The following is a 21,004-nucleotide window of genomic DNA, read 5'->3' as shown; positions in this document are numbered from 1 at the left end:
CGTTTATAAGAAAGAAACAATAGCGATAGCAAAATAGCAAAATAGTTGACCCACCAAAATACGAAAGCCAGGATCTTTCAGAAAACGGATTCCTATTCAAAGAGTGCATAACCGCATGGATAAGCTCACACTAACCCGTCAATTTGGGATCCAAATTAGAGATTTTCCTTGGGAGGTATCAGGAAGGATTTGGAATGAATTAATATCGATTCATACAGAAGAAAAAGTTCTCTATTGATTAAAACACTGTACCTATGGGATAGTGATAACATGTAATTCTCCCCTCCACACACATGCCTACATTAACACGATTTCTATTACACAACTTATTACTAGACTTCAAATTAAATATTTTACACGATACTTCCTAGTTTCTTCAATTATATAATATCAATCCGATCAACCTACTCAATTAGTAGATTTTTCTTTCCGAGTATTATTACCTTCACACTCGTAATACTCTTTTATTTTTTAGTTAATTATTTTAAAGCTTAATACATAATCAACATTTAAAAATAATCAAATTAAGTTTTGTGTCAATAAAAAATCTCAACTACTTATAAAATATTTTATTTAAATACTTTTGAATCCTATGTAATTATCTTAATTACCTAATAGATAAATGAAAATTCATACAATATTCTCCAAAATTTAAATGGAAAAATTTAATTAAAACAGTCACGAAAGTCTAGTACTCCTAAAGTGGTGCAGTTTCCAAATTGGGGTACGACTGAAAGGGCAAAAGAGTCCTATTATTTTTCGGCGTTCGTAAAATCTCCAGTTTGCCAGGGTTTCAAAATCCAGTGAATCTGAAGGCAGATTCACTTTACTCTTCATTTGTGTTCTCAAAACAGAGCGGGAAGACACAGAGAGAGCGAGATAGATTCAATTCACTGTTAACACTTTTGTTCAATCAGTCGACGCTGCATTTTGGGCAAATTATTGCATTCATAAACGAAGAAATTTGTTAATTTGCAATAAAGAAGGCGGCAGGGCATCAAAGGGCGATGGATTTGGATCAGTGGATTACGACGGTGAAAGAGGGGCAGCATTTGGCGGAGGACGAGCTTCAGCTCCTTTGTGAATATGTAATGTTTTTTTTCTACTTCTAAAACTTCGTGTTGGATTGGTTAGGGTTTGTTTGGCCAATAAGAATATTGGGTTAGTTGAATTTTTGTGATTTACTAAACCTGTTAATAGGAAAACCCTATCTCTTTTGTCGGGCTCTGTGTTGGGGATATTATTGATTTTGGGCTTTTTGTGTGGGAGAGGAGTTAGATGGAAACCGTTAAAGGGGGATCATAGGGGCATATGATTGTTTGATTGTTTGCGAATTGATATTACTGTGGTTGCGGAATGTGTTTGTTACTTTTGCTTTTTGCTCATATCAAAGTTCCCACAAGTGGGCTTCATGAATAGTTACGTTCACATTTTAAGGAATCCTGAAATGTTGCATGTATGGTATTTAGGGAAAAAATGGTATTATGGTCAACTTATATTACTTGCAATCTCTATAATTGTTCGTGTTTAATTTGTTGGCTTCACTTTGACAAGACGGGTTCCATTAATTTCTAAAGAACAATGCTTTGTTGGAGCACACAGTTGTTTAGGTTTCCTTGTTAAAACGTTAGGGGTCGTTAGGTTGGGAACAAGTTATCCCAGTTAGCTATCCTGTGACAACTTATTCCAATACTATGATATAAATGGTGGGATAAGTTATCCCAAATATAACAACCAAACAAGATACAAAACTTTTATCCCATCACTATTTGTTTTTATCCTCACACCAAATGACCCCTAGTGGCTGAACTAGTTGAGTATTTCTCTTTTTGTTGCATATTTAAAGTGATGATAAATGCGGGTGGTCAATGATATGGTTAAAGTTTGTGGCTGCATCATGATGATAGAGGTCAGCAAAACCTCTGTGTATGTGTGTGTGTGTGTGTGGGGGGGGGGGATGTCAGAGTGGATTTAGCTTTGTGTAGCCTTTGATATCATCTTTATTGTTTCTATTTGGGTCATCAAAAACAAAATCAGATAAAGACTTTGGAATTGTAATGTCTAGCCTTTTCTTGGCATATGCGGTGGGACTATTCTGTTTTGCTAGAATGTAAGTTTTTTTTAGGATATCTTCTTATGTATAGTTCATTGCTGAAAGAGGATATCTGAATTTTCTGCTTATATGGGCATTCTTCACAGGAAAATGTTATGATTGCATTTGTGATTAATAACTCTAGGTATATTAGCTTGGTATCTTCAACCTGCCTACTTATTGTATCTTGTAGTAATTATAGTTCTTCACATTCATAAGTTGTACTGTACCATGACAAATGATATTTCCAAAAAGGGTACCCACGCAGATGTTGTGTCCATCTTTTTAACATTTGTGAGAATTATGTTCAGGTTGAGCATCTGATGTCATTTTCCTTGAGAAACCTCTGACCCGTTTAATCGCGTCTAAAACATGTTATTCTTATCCAGGTTAAGGAAATCCTGATAGAGGAGTCAAATGTGCAGCCCGTCAACAGTCCAGTTACTGTTTGTGGAGACATCCATGGCCAGTTTCATGATCTAATGAAACTCTTCCAGACTGGAGGTCATGTACCTGATACAAATTACATTTTCATGGTATAATATGAATTGTTACCGATTAGTTTTCCACGAACTTCAGTAACTATTCTGTTTAAGTCATCAGACTTTAAGATTTTTTGTTTTTGGCCAGGGAGATTTTGTTGACCGTGGATACAATAGTTTAGAAGTTTTTACAATTTTGTTACTCCTTAAAGCAAGGTATGTAATGGAACATTTGAATGCAATTTTATTACTTGTCTGTAGTTGGTTCATGTTTCTTTTCTGCACGAATGAATAGGTTTTTGCTGATTGGTATTTCTTAGAAAAGCTAAATAAGAAAAGGCATGACTTTGTTACTGTCATTTTGAAGTTGTCTTGAAGATAATGCTTGCGACTGGGAACCTTGTAATATTCAATGTTTCTTTCACTAATGACTAATTAAAAGTAAGACCGAATACCATTTGTCAGGTCCAAGAGGACTCTGATAGAAACTAGTTTGTTATTTCATTTATTTGCCCAAATATTCTGATAATTCCCCTTCTTTTCCTTTCCACTCTTTATAAAGTTGTTACCTCATGTTCGAGATTGATTCACATTCACATTATCTGTGCTGCAACAGTAATTCAAATGCCCGTGTTGCTTACTCTCTGGAAGTTTCTTTGTTAAATGGTGAAATAACATTCATTCCTGACTATATCTTTCCCGTTTTTTAATTTCTATCAGATACCCAGCCAACATTACTCTTTTACGTGGAAATCACGAGAGCAGGCAACTAACACAGGTAATGCACACTATACCTTAAATTTATGGTGCCTACATGTGAAGTGTAGGTAATAAATGCCGAGGTCTCATAGATGTGGTTGAGATTCTTTACCTCATACTTGCCCCTTTCTCTCAATTTTTTTGAAGAGGCAATTGTTTTTGCTGTCATTGTTGTGCATTAATTAACCATTTGATAGATCCCGGGCTAAATCATGATTCATGAGGTTTTTTCTCTCATATAAATGGTGTCTGGAGAATGTTTTTTTTTAATCTTTTTATTTGTGTTTTTCTAATGATTACTTGTCTCCATATTATTAGCTGGTTGGTTGCTATTTTGAATCCTATCTTACAAGTTATAGTAAGGTTCTTGAGGATGTTTAGTTGCAAAGAGCAATGGTGTTTCTTTCTGTGCTTAAAAAAAATAAATTCTCAACCCATACTTCTGGGTATCTTTGTGATTAAGAGGAGATACTAGTGGATTGTCAAGTTTGCACTGCTTAATGCTGCTGCCTATGGTTTTGTTACCTGGACCACTTCAAATTCACAGAATCTTTTTTCCTCTTAGTGAAGATACACACATGCTATATGAAGGAAGCATTTTCTAGATGTGCTATGTTCTGATCAGCTTACATTTTACATGTTAAAATAGGTCTATGGATTCTATGATGAGTGTCAAAGGAAGTATGGAAATGCGAATGCATGGCGGTACTGCACTGATGTTTTTGACTATCTTACTCTCTCGGCAATCATAGACGGAACAGTATGTTCTAGCACTCAGGATAAACATTACCACTTGCCATGTTCTCTAATCCTATTAATTAACACCTTTCTTCCCATACAGGTATTATGTGTCCATGGTGGACTTTCTCCTGATGTTAGAACAATTGATCAGGTATTTTGACTTGGACTTTGATGTTTTTGTGGTTCTACTTCTTTTATTCATAATTAGTTTCAAATTATTCAGTGTCAATTCTATATGTTTTCACTGTACTAGAAAGATATCAATACTCCAAACACATGAAGAAGTGAAAATTTGCAAGTTGTTTATGTTATGTGTAATCAAATAAAATTATATAAAGAAAGGGCGAAAGGTTCCCCTTTCAATTGATTTAGTCAGTGACTGACCGGAACATTACTTCAATTTATAAATTGCATGAACTTAGATCAATCAAAAAATGATATTGATTTAATATCTCACAACATGTTGTGTATCTAGAGATCATATGAGGTCCTTTTCCTCTTCTATGTGGTTACTTGAGGATTCTCTGGAAATGATTGTGCCTATGTCAATGCTTTTAATAAATTTTTTCGCTAAGTTGATGTTTTCTCCATTTTGCATAATCTTTCTTCTGTTCAAAATGTGGGCACATGCAGCGCTAATGTTTCTTCCTTCTTTGTAAATGATATGGCAGATCAGAGTCATCGACCGTAATTGTGAAATTCCGCATGAAGGGCCTTTCTGTGACCTTATGTGGAGTGACCCCGAAGATATTGAAACATGGGCAGTAAGTCCTCGAGGAGCAGGTTGGCTTTTTGGATCCAGGGTTACCTCTGAGGTATGTAAGCTCAAGATGTTAATTATAGTTGTGATTATTGTTTCAAATAAATATTTTGCGCATGATTTGCAGTATAATCACATTAATAAACTAGATCTAGTTTGCCGGGCTCACCAGCTTGTCCAGGAAGGTTTGAAGTACATGTTTCAAGATAAAGGATTGGTGACGGTAAGTAATCTATTCTTTATTGTGTTTGTTATCTGATGTGTAGCATATAATGAAATCATGTCACTGTTGCCTTCTGTACTATGCAGGTGTGGTCTGCTCCCAACTATTGTTACCGATGTGGAAATGTTGCTTCAATATTGAGCTTCAATGAGAATATGGTAGTATTGCTATTATTTTCCTGCATTATTGACCTTCTACTAGTTAGCCATTGGAATTTCAGGATTACTTAGTCGTGCCATTTTTGTGCTTTTGTGCTCTGCTTATCATTGTGCGTTGACAGTTGTATCCTCTAATTTCGTTTGTCTCATATGATTTGACCTATTCAAGTGAACGTGTTTTGTTATATATGCATACAGTAGGTCTGCAATTATATTGTGAGCATAGGAGGATTTTTGTGTCTTGGACATAATGTCTCGTCCTGATATTAGGAGAAACCTACTACTCCCTTTCACTGTTATCAAAAGCAAAAAGGCTCTAAGGTATGTTGGGGCTTTAAGCACAAATTACGCGTTGGCTTTAATGAAAAAAGTTGCTAAGAGAGAAAAATATACACATATATGTTTAGTCCAAAACTAGTATACAAGCATGAATGACAAATATATGGACAAAGAAATTGAAAGGTAATTAATGTGAAATATCAAACGTTAAGTGTTGCCTCTTCATAAGAGGTTCCATGTCAAGAAAAAGTTTGTCTTAGAACCTTCTTGACGACGACACTGAAACACACATTAAGTGAGGGGCGAAGCGCTAAACACATTTTGGGATTCGCTTCAGGGCTTTAGCGTGCCTTTGACAACACTGCTGTCTCATTTTTAGTTTGATTTGGCAGTGAAAAATGTAAATAAGACTTAACTTTCATGGTTTTAAACCAAAAAAAATTGTGCATAACATACCAAAAATATTTGTTGAATCTTTTGGCCTTAAATATGTCATGCAATTCAGAGTGTCGGGGTAAATGTGAATTTTGGAATTAAAAATGCACTAAGTATAGAAAGGCATTTTTGTTGAAACTGACTAAAAAGGATCATAGGACACAAATTGAGAAAGGAGTAATTAGAATGTCCCAAAGGCAAGCCAAGCCATGAGTTGATCCTCTTTCCACTTTTTGGATTTTAGTACTTTAGAGTTCGACATTACATATAAAAAACACTGTAGAAATTAACATTTTCCCATATGAAATGCTGGAGAAGGTGATGTGACATAGTAATTGTTAACTAATTCATCAGAAAAAAATGATGATGGTTAGTTGTTTTTACTGGATCTCCTGGTGAAAATGTTCTTCAGTTCTGCTCAGTTGATTGACCGTAGGTTTTAAAAATGCTTCACCTTTTCTTCTCGTCTATCTTCTACTTGCATTGATGGTCCATTCCTTTCCTAATTCACACTTCTACCTTTTTCTTGTCAATTTCTTTGTGAGTAATGCCATCATAATCTTTGTACTAAAGGATTCAATCTTATGGTACATATATAGATCTTGCCTCTCACTGCATAAACATATTTTTTTAAATTCTCCATGTTCAAAGGTAGAGCAGTGACAATGTCAACATCTTTAGCTTGAAGAGCTAGGATTTCTTCCCCTTCATCTACTGCTATGAATATGTTCACTCCCATTGACTCTTTTGAAATAAGATCACTAGTCATAATGGAGATACAAAGCACTGGGTGATTTTTCCCATCTATCCTAGCCTTGGTGGACAGAGTTTCCTGGTACATGTTGGTGTTGCTGGTGGGAGGTGGCAGGTATCATGTGGAATTAGTCGAGCTTTGCAAAAGCTGGCCCAGACACCACGGTCATTCAAAAAAAGATCACTTGGCATAAGATTGTATTTAGTTTCATAGAAGGAAAGATCAGTGCTATAATGTTTACCCCTTAGAAGTAAGGACTTTTACAAAGTTTCACATTAGTCTTCTGTTTTCCGCATCTCATTTATTTGTTGGGAAAGCTTAGTAGAATGACTAAGCTAAGACCTTATCATGAATAGGCATGTCTAATCTCTTGGGGACTAACTACATTTGGTGGATCTAAGCTCCTTCAAGATTGTGCAATAGAGTTCTTTATTGAGAAAATTGGGCTAATCTTGTCACCTCTATGTGTGAAGTCAGCAGGAGGAAAACCGAAAGATCGACTTTTTGCACTCAAGAAAGACCACATAATAAATTGGCGGGTTAGATAGCAGGAGCATCTACATTAGTTATGGACGGTGGCTAATATTGGTTGATCTCTGTCTATCTGGATAGCTTGAAATGTTCTCATCCTTTTGTGGTAACAAAATGAAGAGTAGAGCGAAAAAAATAAGAAATAGAAGAGCAGATAAGATCAATCAACTATGTTCTTCAAGTATTAGATGAGATGAAAATCATAGGACTTGAACCCACATACAAGAGATTATGCCCAATTTTGATGCCTGAAGCATGTTTGTTGCACTAGTATGGAAATGAAATTTCTAAGATGAAAGAACGGGAACTGCTTGTGGTATTGGAAGAGCAAGCTAGGTGATAGGAAAATGGATAAGAAATGAAGCATATTAGGCAATTGCTGTGTCGACTTGTCCTATGGTCGAAGTCTCCTACATTTTGGAATGTACTGTTACTGCTCTCCTTATCGTATCCCCCTTTATTTGTTATTTTATAATCTCGGCATTTTATCTGTTTATTTCCTTTCTGATTTTTTTTTGTGATTTATCAGGAGAGAGAGGTAAAGTTCTTCTCTGAAACTGAGGAAAACAACCAGATGAGAGGGCCCAGGACAGGAGTGCCTTATTTCTTATGAGGAGAATGCTCGGCCTTTTCTTCTTCTGATATTATTTCTGCATTTCATCCGGGCACCCCCTTATTAATGGGAAAATTTAAGGGAGACTGTCTGTCCGGAGGGGACTGAATACGTCATTCAACAAGATGGTGGTATATGCCTTAGCTTGTCTGGTTGACCCCACTGGCTCCGAATAGTTTGTGCTATGTATTTACAATGGCCTCGAATGCTGCTCCCCATCTGTTCCGTAATTATTTTTGGATGTGTCATATTGGTGATATTGTACCTTGACCAGATTACAGTCTTTTAGATTTTACTCAGCTTGCATTTTTGCTAGATGTACATTTTATTTTTGCTTTGAACTTGAAAACTATTGTTCATTTTACAACTCAAAATCGGATAAAAGCTTGAATATTATGGGGCCCGTATGAGCTATTAAGTTTATAGTGGCCAGAAGAAGGGGGATGCCATCGAACATGAATTGTGATCTTTTCTGATGGATGATGAACCCGTATGAGCATATTCCAAGGACCGGGTTAACACCATGGGAAGTGAGATTAGATTTTGAGTACTATGAAAAGTATTATTATTCCGGTTAAGCCAGATGTGCCATATTGCAAAAGGTAAGAAGATTTTCCCAACTAAGAGAAATATTGGGAAGGGTATGGTTGAGATTTTTAAGATCAAGAAGCCAGTCATCATTGTGTTGAGAGTTACTGGGAGAGAGATTGGCAATGTTCAGTTGGTTCCAAAAAGTTTTGGGCAATAATGCACTCCACAAAAATATGCTTGGAGGTTTTCAACAGAGGTGTTGCAGATTTTACAAATGTTTGAGGGGGTGATTTTGAGTTTGTGGAGATAGCAAGCTTGTTGACACCAAAAAATGACTTTCGAGTTTCTTAAATTTCAAACAATTTGAAATAACTGACTTTATAAAATTCAAAATATTTTTTTCAAGTTATTTTAATTGATTTTTTTCACCATTTTTATAATCTTATATAATTTTTTCAATGTAATTATTATATTTTTATAAATATTTCGAAAATCATCTCAAAAAGATTTTTTATTTCTAGTAAATATTTTATTAAATTAGTTTAGTTTAAATTATTATTATAAATTTTGAATTGATTAATTTATAATTAAGTTAGCTATTTCTATTTTGTTAAGATTAAGAAGCTCGTAAATTAATTATAATAATTTATTTTACTTAACTTTTAGCAATTTCACTCATTAATTCAATTTGGTTATGTTCGGAACTTCAATTGGTCCTAAATGCTTAAAATAAATTCAATTCTAGCCCACTTAAGTTTAAGAAGCCAAATCTCGGGCCTCTCAGTCCTAACTCCTAAATGACCCGTTTTCTTCTCAAAAGAAAAAACCCATTTTCAATACAATAGACAGCACAGCACATACCAATCGACCCCCTTCAGCGTTTTCTTGCTCGCCAGTCCCACAAATCGCAAACTCGGTCCAAAATCGAGCTCAGATCGTGGCAGCGTCAACCTTTACTCTCTCCCTTGTCCTTTTCGTAAGCCAATCGTACAAACGAGACAGGTGTTGCGATCTTGATACTTCAATCGTCCTTCTCAAGAGATTAAGCCTTCTAAATCAATTTTCCGTTGGAACTAGTCTTATTTTCAAATTACTCACAGTCCCGCATCGACTCTAGGCTGTGATTTTCACATTTCTCAACTCCTATAAGTAGGCCCTCTTCTTCAATGTTCAATTTTTGGAGACTAAAGAGTACCCTAAAGGTTTTGGGAATTCTTGGTTCCATAGTTTAAAATTTTGTGGCTGTTCGAGTTTAGAGAGGGGGTGGAATCGTCTCCATTAAACTCGTCATCCGGTTTGCTGCCCTCAACCAGGTAATATTTCTTTGTTTCTACGATTTTCATTATGCGTGTTCATAAATTCTGTTTAGAGTAGTTTGTAGCAATATGTTTAGCATAGTTAGATTTTGTTCTGTTCAGAGAATGGAATTTACCAAGTACAAATTTGTGTTGTTTCTTCATACAAATGAAAAAGGCAGTAGCTGTGAAACTCATACTCTTGGTTGGTATATAATATTTTATTTACAGATAAATGTTGTCAAGTGAGTAGTCTAATACTGCACTCTCATTAGTTCATGTGAAGTGTTAAAAGAAATTTGGAACAATTCAAACTGATTCTTGTTTATAAGCTTACATGACACCTTACAAAATCGAAATCAGTCGTTGAGGAACTTAGAAAGATCTGTAAAATGAATTTAAGTTCATTGAGCGACAACTCCCAGTATAATAAATATTCATCTTCTATGGCTTTCAAAATGGATGAATAATAAAGGCAAATAGGTACAATTTCCATAAAATAGAGACAATAAAGGCATGTAAATATATAAATTTCACTAAACAAGGCAAAAGAAAAAAAATCACCATTAAACTGACTAATTCTATCAAACCACAAGGATATTTATTTTTATTGCTACAAATAGCTTAACTGTATCATCTTCTTTTTTAAGCAGTTAAGGATGTTTATTTCATCTTTATTCCCATTAAGAAAAGAGACGTACAATACTGTAGTCGAGCAAGATGGCCTTGACTCCAACATCATAAAAAAGAGTGTATAATCTCCTCTTGTGACTCCATAGAAATTCCACCCACTTAATCAGTACGAACCAAATAATCTTTGGTAGCGATTGTTCCAAGAGAACTGATGGAAGTACTTTATGTTTAATCTACTACCAAGAACAAAGAAAGATAAGCTAACAACTCTAGAGTTGGGTTAATTTTTTTTATTTATAATTACTCATACAACATAAGTGTATGCACGTTGACTAGTAAAAGTAATTATTAACTTGATGAGAGAAAAATGTTTTCAGTTAACTTATATATCTCCATGCCAAGAAGAAGAGGAAGACCTCGCAAAACAACTGAAGTTGTAAAGGATGCTAATGAAGAACAACATCAAGTGAAAATGGAAGATGATATATTCAAGCAAGAAGGTACCTTTTAAATGTACAAATGTTTGTTAGTCTTATCATTTGAAAGAAAAAGTAAGTTGTTTATTTTAGAAAAACAAAATATAGTAAGAGGAAAACCACATGGACAATGGTTGCATATATAGATTGGGTGCAGAAATCTTGAAGCAGGAAATTTTGATTTGCTTGGTTGAACTTCATATCCATGAAGCTATATTCTCTTATCCATTCTCGTTTATTTTTTATGTGTTGATGTATGATATAAGTTCTGTGTGACCGATCTGTTCTGATATATTCCTGCAAGCTGAACAAAAAGGTAAAATTATCAATTTGCTAGGTCTATTACCTTCCGTTGATGTGATACTTTTTGAAATTTAAGAGAAGGTTATGAAGATGCATTTTACAAGGAAAGTTAAATGTAGAAGGAAATATTTATAGTATGCGTTTGAGTAGGAATTTTTAAAGTAAGAAAATGGATGATACTAAAAGCATCACCCTTCCAAATATTTTAAACTTTTCAGCACTTAATTTACACTTTCAAAACTTAGTTTCTCCAACTAATCACTTGGACAGTCAAATGATATTCGGAAGTATGTAAATATGAAGTTCTTAAACATGGTTTCCACATCCATTCTAATTTTTTGCAGTTATCTGTTTGTTCCTGATGAATTTTGATTCTCACATTACCATCATGATTGAATGTCACTGAATATGTCCTTTACCTTATTGTACTCTCTTTTCAGCTGAACGTCAAAGTGCTGCTATGAGGGCTATTCGTGATGTGGAGATTGAACACTTAAAAGATATGTTGCAATTGCTGCGATCAAATTTTAGTAATGAACAGCTGCAAGTTCCAGTAATGCAATTTTTTGAGGAAAAATTTCCAAACCTGGCTATTGTAAGAAATGAGAAAAATGGCCAGTATGAAGTGCAAAGGAAAGACAATGCTGTTAATTTAAGCATGGACCAATTTGATGGAAGGAATCTACATGCTTCTCTTCTTAATAACCTGTCCATGGTGTACCCTGATTGCTCCAGTGCCATGCCGTCACTTGGTGGATTTGAATTCTCAAATAAATCTGGTATCTTTGAATCTCTTTTTACTCATCCTTTTATGGAAACGGTAGACACTCAAGTTTATTTCTGCTAACTCAGTTTAACAACATTTTGGCAGTAAAAACATCATGCTATGGTGTCGAAAACCTCCAGATCAAGGGATTTGTATGTTCCATTGCACTTCATTTTACTATTTCCTGCAGTTTATGTCATTCAATACCACATTTCGAGTAATTTAGGTTGCATGATGATCCCCTTTTGGCTGTATGGTTAAATTCTTGCATTTAAGATTTGGAAGTAAGAAGCATTTAGTTGGTACTTCTGAAAAGCCTCTTTTACAACTAATCTTTTTGTGCTTAAGACTCTTTTTTCCTTCTCTTTTTTTTTTTTGTGGGGATGTGGGGTGGACTCATTATGCCTTTGCACTGGCTCATCACGTAGCTCTAGAGGTGTCTGGTTTTTTTGACATTTCTTCATGCTTCTTTTGATTGAGCAATGGATGTACCCCCTTAGCCCTTGCGATGATAACAATACTTGCTTACTCTTTTTTGTTCCTTATTTTGCTTCTTTTTTTCCCTGAAGGTCTTGGAAGAGCCATCTGACTCCCAAATGCTTGATTTGCCAGATACTCTTCAGACTCCTGGTGTACGTAGCTATAATATAATTTCTTTGCGGTTTGTTGTTATTACTTGTTTGTAATATCTTTTTCTCTACTGAACAATTGATTATATTCATTTTATTCCTTTAAGGCATCTAAACATCGGGATGATGGGTTGGGAAATATTTCATTTGACACATAGACCCTGCAGTATGAAGCATTGTTTTTCCTTATTTATTTCTCTATCTGGATGACTGCTCCTCTTGGTACTCTCTTACGACATACAGCATTGTTTAGTTGATCAACGCTTTAGGAACAATGCTATGTTAATAACAGCGTTACTGTACGCCTGTGATGGTTCAATGAAGCGACTTTTAGATGAAACTAATTTTGTCCCGAAGTAGCATCAGCACCAGTTTCTTGTTGATGTCTCTACGAGTATTTTGTGCTAGAGACAATATTCATAGATTAATATATTTTTGGCTACAGGCATATAATAACAGATTATCTGTTGGGATGACTCCCAAAACTTTAAGGCTGCCTAAACCTGGGGAAATGCTTCTATCTGTCCACGGCTCTCCTCTCGGTGTTTACAAGGAAGACAATATGGAAGCGATACATGGTATGAGCCTATATGAGAGATGACTTTGGTCATTAGGAAGTTCATTGGGAAGTACTAATAGTGTGTTACTTTTTTGTGCAGAGTCTGGAGAGTGAAGATGGATGAATTGACTCAAAGTAATTTGTTAGCGGAGGGATAGACAATACATTTTCTCTGATGTAATAATTTTTGAGACTTATCATCAAACTTAACCCATAATCTTACTTTTGTTGAGAGTTCATAGAACACTTTGCCAGCCTCCTTTTAGTTCCAGTCCCTTTTCTCTATTTCCTTCCCCCTTCCCTTTGTTATGCCTGGGGGGCGGGGGGTTCTGACCTATTTTCTATAGATTATGAAGCTGGAAAATTACTATCTTTGTACATAATTTGTAAGGGTGACAAGATTTTTAGTGATTAGAGATGGTCAAGTTCTTAACTTCTGTGTTCCTAGTTTCCTGCATAGTTTTAACTGTGCTTTTTCTATCCTTCTTAGACCGTACGTGTGGGGTTTGACTGGGTATGTTGTTGTAATTACCTACTTTCAAGCTAAGGATCTCAAAGCTAATCAGTACCCTTTAAACCTTTTTTTTTCTTTCTGTAAATTGATAAATGTAAATATGTAAGAATATTACCACCTTCATATAGACGTGGCTATCTAGGTTAATTATTTGTAGGTCAACTAAAGGAGTAAAGTTATACTAATTGTTTATGGTTGATTCTCTACTTAGATTAGCTGAGTCATTAAGCAGTGAGAACAGAAAATAGTCAAAGCTCTTCATATAGCTGACCTACTTTGTTTCTCCTCTCAACATTTCTTTGTTATTAGGTGAAATAAGCCAAAAAGTTTCCTACCTCCATCTTCTCTTGGGATATTTAATTAACTAAACTTCAATATGAAACAACATATAAGTATTTTAACTTATAAATAATCGTATACTGCACATTACGTGAGAGTTTCATTTGTAAGTTGTTGATAAAAAACAATAGTGTTCTGTTTTAAGTAACAATTGACAACAAATGACAGAAAATCAAAGAATTCATCCAGTCGTGGACATGGAAGCACCACCACCAACAAGAACAACACGTCCTTTAGTGCCTCGAGGCTCGTTTAAATCAGAAAAAGGTGATCCAACGCTGCTTCAGCAGCCAACAGTGAACCAGCCATTCAGACGTACCACTCCTGAAATGTATTCAAGACCACCCACTAAGAAGAGAAGTTGCATTTGCAAATGCATTTGCTGGACAATAAGCCTCATCGCACTCCTACTCATCATTATTGCAGCAATTGCTGGCATTCTTTACCTTGTTTTCAAACCAAAAATCCCTCAGTACTCTGTGGACAACCTCAGAATATCAGACTTGAGGCTAAATTTTGATATGAGCCTCTATGCAAGATTTAATGTCAGAATCACTGCTGTGAACCCAAACAAGAAGATTGGAATCTACTATGAGAAAGGAAGTCATTTGAGTGTGTGGTACAAGAACACACAGCTTTGTAAAGGGTCTCTTCCCAAGTTCTACCAAGGTCATCAGAACAGAACAGTACTCGACGTGGCCTTAACTGGGCAATCAGAATATGGTAATACGCTGATGTCTGCAATTCAAGAGGCAGCACAAACTGGAAGAATCCCATTAGATCTTAAGATTCAAGTCCCAGTTAGCGTTAAACTTGGGAGGCTCAAGTTGAGAAAGGTGAAAATATTGGGAGATTGCTTACTGATTGTCGATAGCCTCTCTGCTAATAGTTTGGTCCGAATTAAGGCCAGTACTTGCAAGTTTGGATTGAAGCTCTAAAAGCTTCTGCATTGTATTCAACATGTTTGTTAGTATGTAATTTAGGCTTCTAGTTCAGTTGTCGTGTATTTTATTTTATTTTTGGGGTCTCTACTCTTTGTTAGTGAGGATGTTATCCATAAACATTAGGAGATTTCTATTAAATTCATCTTCATTATTCATGTTGATAAAGCCAACCATTGGCAGTTGGTTACTACTTTGTTATGCAGCTTTAATATAAAGTTATTTATTGCACAAAAAAAATAGCCTATGGCTTTTGTTCTTCCAAAGTAGATTTGTATGTGTTGGTACTTGCTCCAACTTGATACTATATCAAGAAAGAACTAACTGCATATGGCAGAAGATTAAGATAACTGAGGCCCCTTATTTTATTACCAAGAAGCATCATACAAGCTAACATACAAAATGCCTATTAAAACATTGTGCTAGTCTGATATATACACGTGTAATAGCCAAGCAAGTTTCACAATTTCCTAGTTCAAATGACGCGTCACACTTGGGTATCTCAACATCTCTTTTCACAGAAAAGATTCAGTTCCATTAAGTCAATGTAGCCTCAGGATTAGGATCAACATCTGTTTTCAAATGGCATTTGCCAAGGGGATTAATCACCAACCAATGCTCGTGGTCTATGCTCTATGGTTAACAGGGACATTCCTGTCTGTGAAACAGCTCTGGCAAATGCCATGTTCGCAGTTATAGTAGGAGCATGCCAATAATCACCAGTCCCAAAAGCTACCTTGTTTTTTAAAGCCAATTTTCTGGTTGTTGGAAGGCTCGTTAGCCGTTCTGACGGGCAATCAGGCACAACCCTGTTTGAGTTAATCAGATGATCAGCATATGGAGTTTAAGTAACTGGGAAAACTATAAAACTAAAACTAAAACTAAGAACAAAAGGAACATGGAGATGGAGAAATTCCCAGTGCGACTCTTAACAGGTCTGAGGCAAGTGTTGCTAGCTTACTACAATCTACCATCACGAGATTCATTTTATTTTACTATTTGGCAATTGGCATCAGATTTGTAAGAACTAAGCCGTTGTAACAGAGAGACCAAACCATGCCAGCAAATCTATAACAGATACTAGATAAGAATAATGTTTAAGAAGCAGCAGAGTTGCTTACAAAAGTTCACTGGGACCTAAAATTTGGAAGTCATATAGCAAGTCGAACAGAACTCCTTCAAATTTATCTAGTAGGAAATTTAGAAGTCAGATAAAAGGATGGCAAGCAATTCATATTTTTCTTCCAATTTCTTTTCTGGAGGTAAGAATGGGAAAGGACGGCAGAGCATGTACTGTTGAATGTAACGATTGTTGCAATAAAATTGTAGGAAATAAAACTTGCTGTAAGAAACATATTGAAATTTATCAAAAATTCACCTTAGATGGTTCAGAAAGTGCTCTGCTCTAGACTTCTCATTAGGCCCACCACACATTGAAACAAGCTCCTGAAATTCTGCACAAACACTTTCACAAACTATGCCTCGCTTTTGCAATATAGAAGGCATCAGCTCCATATGGATTGGCTTCTTCAGTTCAGAATTCACCTGGTGGAAGCCAAGTCAACAATAAACCAAAGAATGTTACTACAATGTTTGGCAAATGCAAAAGTACAGTGCTTAAGCTAATAGTATATGAGTCTTTGCAGTTCATATATAAAGAAATTTCTTTAGGACTGTAAACAAAAGGACCACATATATGAGAAAGTTGATCATTTCCAACTCACTACAAATTTTAGTGCTTCGAGTCAGACTATTGACTTCGCAGAATAAGGAACACCAAAACTAGCAATTTATTATGCTTATGTATTTTAGGCAAAATTAAAGCATGGACCATCAATTGAAGCAGAAACATAGCATAACGCCATAACCATAACCAGTTCACACACTCGGTACTCTGCCACTCCAATAGTGAAGTTTTGTGAAACAACAAACAATAAGATGATGGAAAGGAACTGGTAAACCAGCTACCATGTGACCACGAGTCACGGGTTCAAGCTGTGAAACAGTCCCTTGCAGAAATGCAGGGCAAGGCTGCATACAATAAACCATTTGTCCAGCCTTTCCCCAGACCCCATACATAACTGGATCTTAGTACCCTAAGCTGCCTTTTCTTTTTTACAAACAATAAGATGATGTGGCATGAGACTTCAATTTGTTATTAGTTGCTGTAAAGGCAACTGATGTACAAATTTAAATCAACCAGCCTCATGTAAGTCATCTCTGGCTTTAAAGCCAGTAGATCTCTCGTACGAGTCTCTGAGGTATGTTAGCTCTATAAAGCAATCAAAATGAACAGAGAAACATTAAAAAAACTCTCCAAATTCAAACAGGGTTCTAAAATTTTAACATAGAAGAATTCCAGAAATTTTAAGATAAGAGGTTTCACCTGTCCAATCATGAACTCATAATTGACCTTGAATCGGCTTCTCAGCTCACTCTCTGGAGTAGCCAGAATTCGATCAATACTACCATTACTAATCCCGGACACTATAGCAACTAGTGCTGTTGTATCAAAATTGACCAATTCAGCTTCTTCAACATCAAAACCGGACCAACTCCTCAATGCTGAGACAAGAGCACAGAAAGAATCACCCAAATTTACATCATTACTAGCATCATGACTATGCATCTTCCCTAAACTCCCAGAAAGGTCTGTTAATGTTTCTCCATCTTTACCCTGCAATTTAACATCTGTACTAGAGTCTGAAATTGCACTACTAGACGAAAAAGAACCAACCTTTATTTCCAAAATACATGCCCTTTCAAAAGACCTCCCCAGTACACTTACCCAATCCTCATCCTCTAATTCATCATAAAACTCACAATCAAAGTCACAAAATCCAAACCCCAGATCAGTAGCTCCAAATTCCCCTCGAAGCTTATCAAGAATACAACTTTGAAGTCCATTTGAGAAGAAAAGGATAATAGAACTAGGCCTCACCGTAACAGACGACTCTGAGGCAGCAAACATGAGTTCTACGATTTTGCTTCTTAAACCCTTGCAAATCCTAATTTCCCCCGAATCTTCCCAAGAAATGTACCTGGGGTTTCTATCTGATACTATAAACCAAACTGGGTTCCCATTAAAAGAGCAAATTACGTCAATATAAACACTCAATTTCGACGATACCGAAATGGGTTTGCAGACCCGTGAAACTGCTGTTACTATTGGGTTTTGAAGAATGTGAACAACTGCTTCAAGATACCCAATGTTGGTGCTGAGTTTGAGAGATGAGGAGAGGGAAACGCGGTTGAGGAAAGAAAGCTCAGAGTTGATTAGCCTGAAAAGGGTAGTCTTCCATGAGGATTGTTGAGTAGTTGCTAAGGTTTCAATTCGATTTTTGAGGACTTTACATCTCCTCTTGCCATCTTCCACTGCTCCTTCGTCCCTTTCCATCGTCTTCACTCTTCCCTTCCTCCTCAAAGTTAACAAGACACTCACGAAATTAAAGATTATTATTTTTTGATAATTTGGGATAATTTGAATGGTAATTTTATATTTTTTTTTCTCTTAATTTGTGTTATAGAACTGCTATTAAATAATTGATTAAAATTAGAAAAAATATAAAAAAAATTCACCTTCCATTTATTAATTTAAAAATGTCTTTTGACTTTTCTTTAAGCTCAAAAAACTCTTTAATTAACAGAAATCTGACATGAAATTTAATTAAATGAGTGCTCCATATGACTTTTTTTAATAAAATAAATAAATCTTACACTTAAATCCATTTTTGATAAATCTAATCCAATTTTCGTATCTTTAATTTTATACCTCATGTTATTTGCTTGTTTCTGTCACATTAAGACCTAAACTTTTGTTTGCTCATCATCTCTGACTAAATCGCTTTTGAAAAGGATTAAAGCTATAATTTTTTTCGAAATTTAGGATTAGTTCAAACTTCATACATATGGATTTATAAAGCTATGAAAATATTTTAATTGCTTGCTTTCTTCTCTTGTTTAATTCATTTGTCTAATTTTTTAAATAACAAGATTTTAAACATACATTGAATTTATAAAAATTCAAAAAGTTTTGAATTGAGAATTATTCCTTAAAGAAAAAAAAAAGGAAAAAATAAGAAAAGTATCGAAATTAATAGTGAAACGAAATTGAATTGGATAAGATTTATTTTATTTGAATAAAAATTAGCTGGACGAATGAAATTTTGTCACTCGTGTAGTTAAATTTTCTATAAGATTTGTTAAGTAAAAGGTATTTCTGAGTCTACAAAAGATGTTGAAAGTATTTTTAAACCAATAAATAAAGAAAAAGCATTTTAAAATCTTTCCAATGAGTTGGACATTTTTGAGCTTTTTTCCCTTAATATTAACATGAGGATGAGTTTTATTTCTCTCATTTACTAAATAATTTATTTATTTTTTAAAATATTATACATGCGATAAATCGGGTTTGAATTCTGAGCGGATATCCGGATATGGAGCAGTAAAAAACCATTGGCGAGGTGATACTGATAGCAATACTCAAAAGACTTTTGCTGGAAAAAATGGCTGGTGCTCTGTCTCCGGCCACCACTCTCCGCCTTAAGCCCTTCTACGCCGTCCGGTTCTTCGGTCATTACCGAAGACCTATCAAAGTCTTGAACCCCAATTTCTACTCATCGTACCCTCCACAGCTGCCTCCAGCACCCTACTTGAGCCGTCGACGGAGCTTTTGCTCTGTGGTTTCCGCCGCTATTTCATCCGGAGAAGCAGTTGAAAGACCCAAATTTGAAAATATTGAGGCAAAAGAGGGTGTAAAAACTGAAAAAGTTGGGGAATTTCGGAAAAGGTTGAGGGTTGCGGACATAAAGGGAGGACCTGAAGAAGGTTTGGACCGTCTTGGTGAGACTTTGGTGGTTAGAGGATGGGTTCGCACGGTTAGGGCTCAGAGCAGTGTGACGTTTATTGATGTAATGTCATAACTTGCAACTGAGGAGTTGCCTCTTCTTCTTTTTATTGCGTAGGTTTCAGATTGTAAATTTTTGGCTGGTTTGTCTAATGTGCAGATTAATGATGGTTCTTGTCTTTCAAATATGCAATGTGTTATGGGTTCTGATGCTGAGGGTTATGATCAGGTACTGACTGTTCATAGCTTCCTGTGTGAGTGACCAGCTAGCTTAAAGTTGTTAGAAACTGCATTAGTCTACATTTTGTGCTGATTTCTTATTATCATAAGCTCACGTGCATATAATTTGGAAGTAAATGAAGTCCATTTCAAAAAGAGAAGTTGTGCATAAATCTTGGAGGTAATATCTGCAGAGTCGCATATATTAGTTTTATTTGAAAGAAACAAAACAACTGTAGTTTGGTCCTCAGGAAAGGTGATCACTTGATCGATTGGTTGTCAACTTGGTATCTGACTTGGTTGACCTGCTCGTTTCAATCTATAATGCTCATTTACTTTGTTCCACACATTTCTTATAGGTGGAGAATGGCTTAATTTCAACTGGTGCATCACTATGGATTGAAGGTACTGTAGTCAGCAGCCAAGGGTCAAAGCAGAAAATTGAGTTGAAGGTTCAGAAACTTGTAGTGGTAAGGACTTTGTCAATTTCATCTAATTGTCAATGCTTGAGCTTATGAGTTTGCTTAAACATCCTTAGGATATTTTTATTTTCTTTTGGTAACAATCCTTACAGAGCATCTACCTATGACAGGTAATTCTTGACTAAGTTTTTTTCAGAAGAGAGGATATGAGAAGCAACTTGATTATAAGAACCTAAGAGGAACTATACACATACATAATACTACATCTTCTGCCTCAAAATAAGCTTATCAATGTTGTTGTTTTAGATTTTGTATTTGTGTATTGCATTATCTTTATAAATCACAACATGTGCAATAGCTATTGAAATGTATTTGAAGTTAGATGATATTCATGGTCTTCCAGCAGCTCTCGAGACTCCACCAGCGAGTAGAGTGATATAGTTAACTCCATGCCTACTTTAATCTTTCACCAAGAATTTTAATATTGCTGCAACTTTTTGCTCTTAGCTAATAACTACTCTGATCACATGGCAACTCCAACAATTTATTTATAGCTTGTTGAACATAGTTATTGAGAAGGTTCAGGGGGAACTGCCATGGTGGTTCAAATCCTTTTCTGTACTAGCTTGAAATAGGATCAACTCCCTGAACAGATTTAACAGTTCAACATAGAGCATGGTATAGAGAGAACGAGTGGGGGTGGG

The 21,004-nt window shown here is 35.5% G+C and overlaps 5 protein-coding genes and 1 long non-coding RNA gene across 6 annotated transcripts in view; 4 read left to right on the top strand and 2 right to left on the bottom strand.

The window, feature by feature from the left end:
* The first annotated feature begins 704 nt into the window (after positions 1–704).
* On the top strand, positions 705–8,223 carry LOC107014640 (phytochrome-associated serine/threonine-protein phosphatase 3-like). The gene is made up of 10 exons (XM_015214637.2): positions 705–1,088; positions 2,482–2,628; positions 2,723–2,790; positions 3,295–3,352; positions 3,983–4,093; positions 4,175–4,225; positions 4,746–4,889; positions 4,962–5,057; positions 5,144–5,215; positions 7,744–8,223. The coding sequence occupies exons 1-10, from the start codon at positions 1,008–1,010 to the stop codon at positions 7,825–7,827; spliced, it is 912 nt and encodes a 303-aa protein (XP_015070123.1). The 5' UTR covers positions 705–1,007; the 3' UTR covers positions 7,828–8,223.
* A 944-nt stretch (positions 8,224–9,167) lies between these two features.
* On the top strand, positions 9,168–13,452 carry LOC107014642. Its single transcript, XM_015214639.2, has 7 exons — positions 9,168–9,671; positions 10,664–10,786; positions 11,506–11,844; positions 11,937–11,983; positions 12,401–12,463; positions 12,906–13,038; positions 13,120–13,452. Exons 2-7 carry the CDS (start codon positions 10,681–10,683, stop codon positions 13,131–13,133), a joined length of 702 nt encoding a protein of 233 aa, XP_015070125.1. The 5' UTR covers positions 9,168–9,671; positions 10,664–10,680; the 3' UTR covers positions 13,134–13,452.
* On the bottom strand, positions 10,749–11,574 carry LOC114076551. Its single transcript, XR_003577495.1, has 2 exons — positions 11,485–11,574; positions 10,749–11,066 (listed from the first exon to the last, which is right to left on the bottom strand). It is a non-coding gene; the product is annotated as an uncharacterized LOC114076551 (long non-coding RNA).
* Positions 13,453–13,584: 132 nt separating the features above from the next.
* LOC107014641 (NDR1/HIN1-like protein 6) lies at positions 13,585–14,977 on the top strand. Its single transcript, XM_015214638.2, has one exon. The coding sequence runs from the start codon at positions 14,034–14,036 to the stop codon at positions 14,808–14,810; it is 777 nt and encodes a 258-aa protein (XP_015070124.1). The 5' UTR covers positions 13,585–14,033; the 3' UTR covers positions 14,811–14,977.
* A 177-nt stretch (positions 14,978–15,154) lies between these two features.
* Positions 15,155–18,283, bottom strand: LOC107012468 (UPF0415 protein C7orf25 homolog). Its single transcript, XM_015212322.2, has 3 exons — positions 17,200–18,283; positions 16,192–16,358; positions 15,155–15,622 (listed from the first exon to the last, which is right to left on the bottom strand). Exons 1-3 carry the CDS (start codon positions 18,208–18,210, stop codon positions 15,415–15,417), a joined length of 1,386 nt encoding a protein of 461 aa, XP_015067808.1. The 5' UTR covers positions 18,211–18,283; the 3' UTR covers positions 15,155–15,414.
* A 930-nt stretch (positions 18,284–19,213) lies between these two features.
* LOC107014870 (asparagine--tRNA ligase, chloroplastic/mitochondrial) overlaps positions 19,214–21,004 on the top strand; it is a 7,808-nt gene continuing 6,017 nt past the window's right edge. The window contains exons 1-3 of the mRNA XM_015214980.2: positions 19,214–19,723; positions 19,820–19,888; positions 20,238–20,348. Of these exons, the coding sequence (XP_015070466.1) occupies positions 19,319–19,723; positions 19,820–19,888; positions 20,238–20,348 (585 nt within the window). The 5' untranslated portion in view covers positions 19,214–19,318. The remainder of the gene's footprint in view (positions 19,724–19,819; positions 19,889–20,237; positions 20,349–21,004) is intronic.

The sequence above is a fragment of the Solanum pennellii genome, chromosome 3 (assembly GCF_001406875.1).
Source record: "Solanum pennellii chromosome 3, SPENNV200".
Classification (NCBI taxonomy): domain Eukaryota; kingdom Viridiplantae; phylum Streptophyta; class Magnoliopsida; order Solanales; family Solanaceae; genus Solanum; species Solanum pennellii.
Note: the sequence above shows the minus strand (reverse complement) of the source record. Positions and strands in the feature narration are given on the sequence as shown.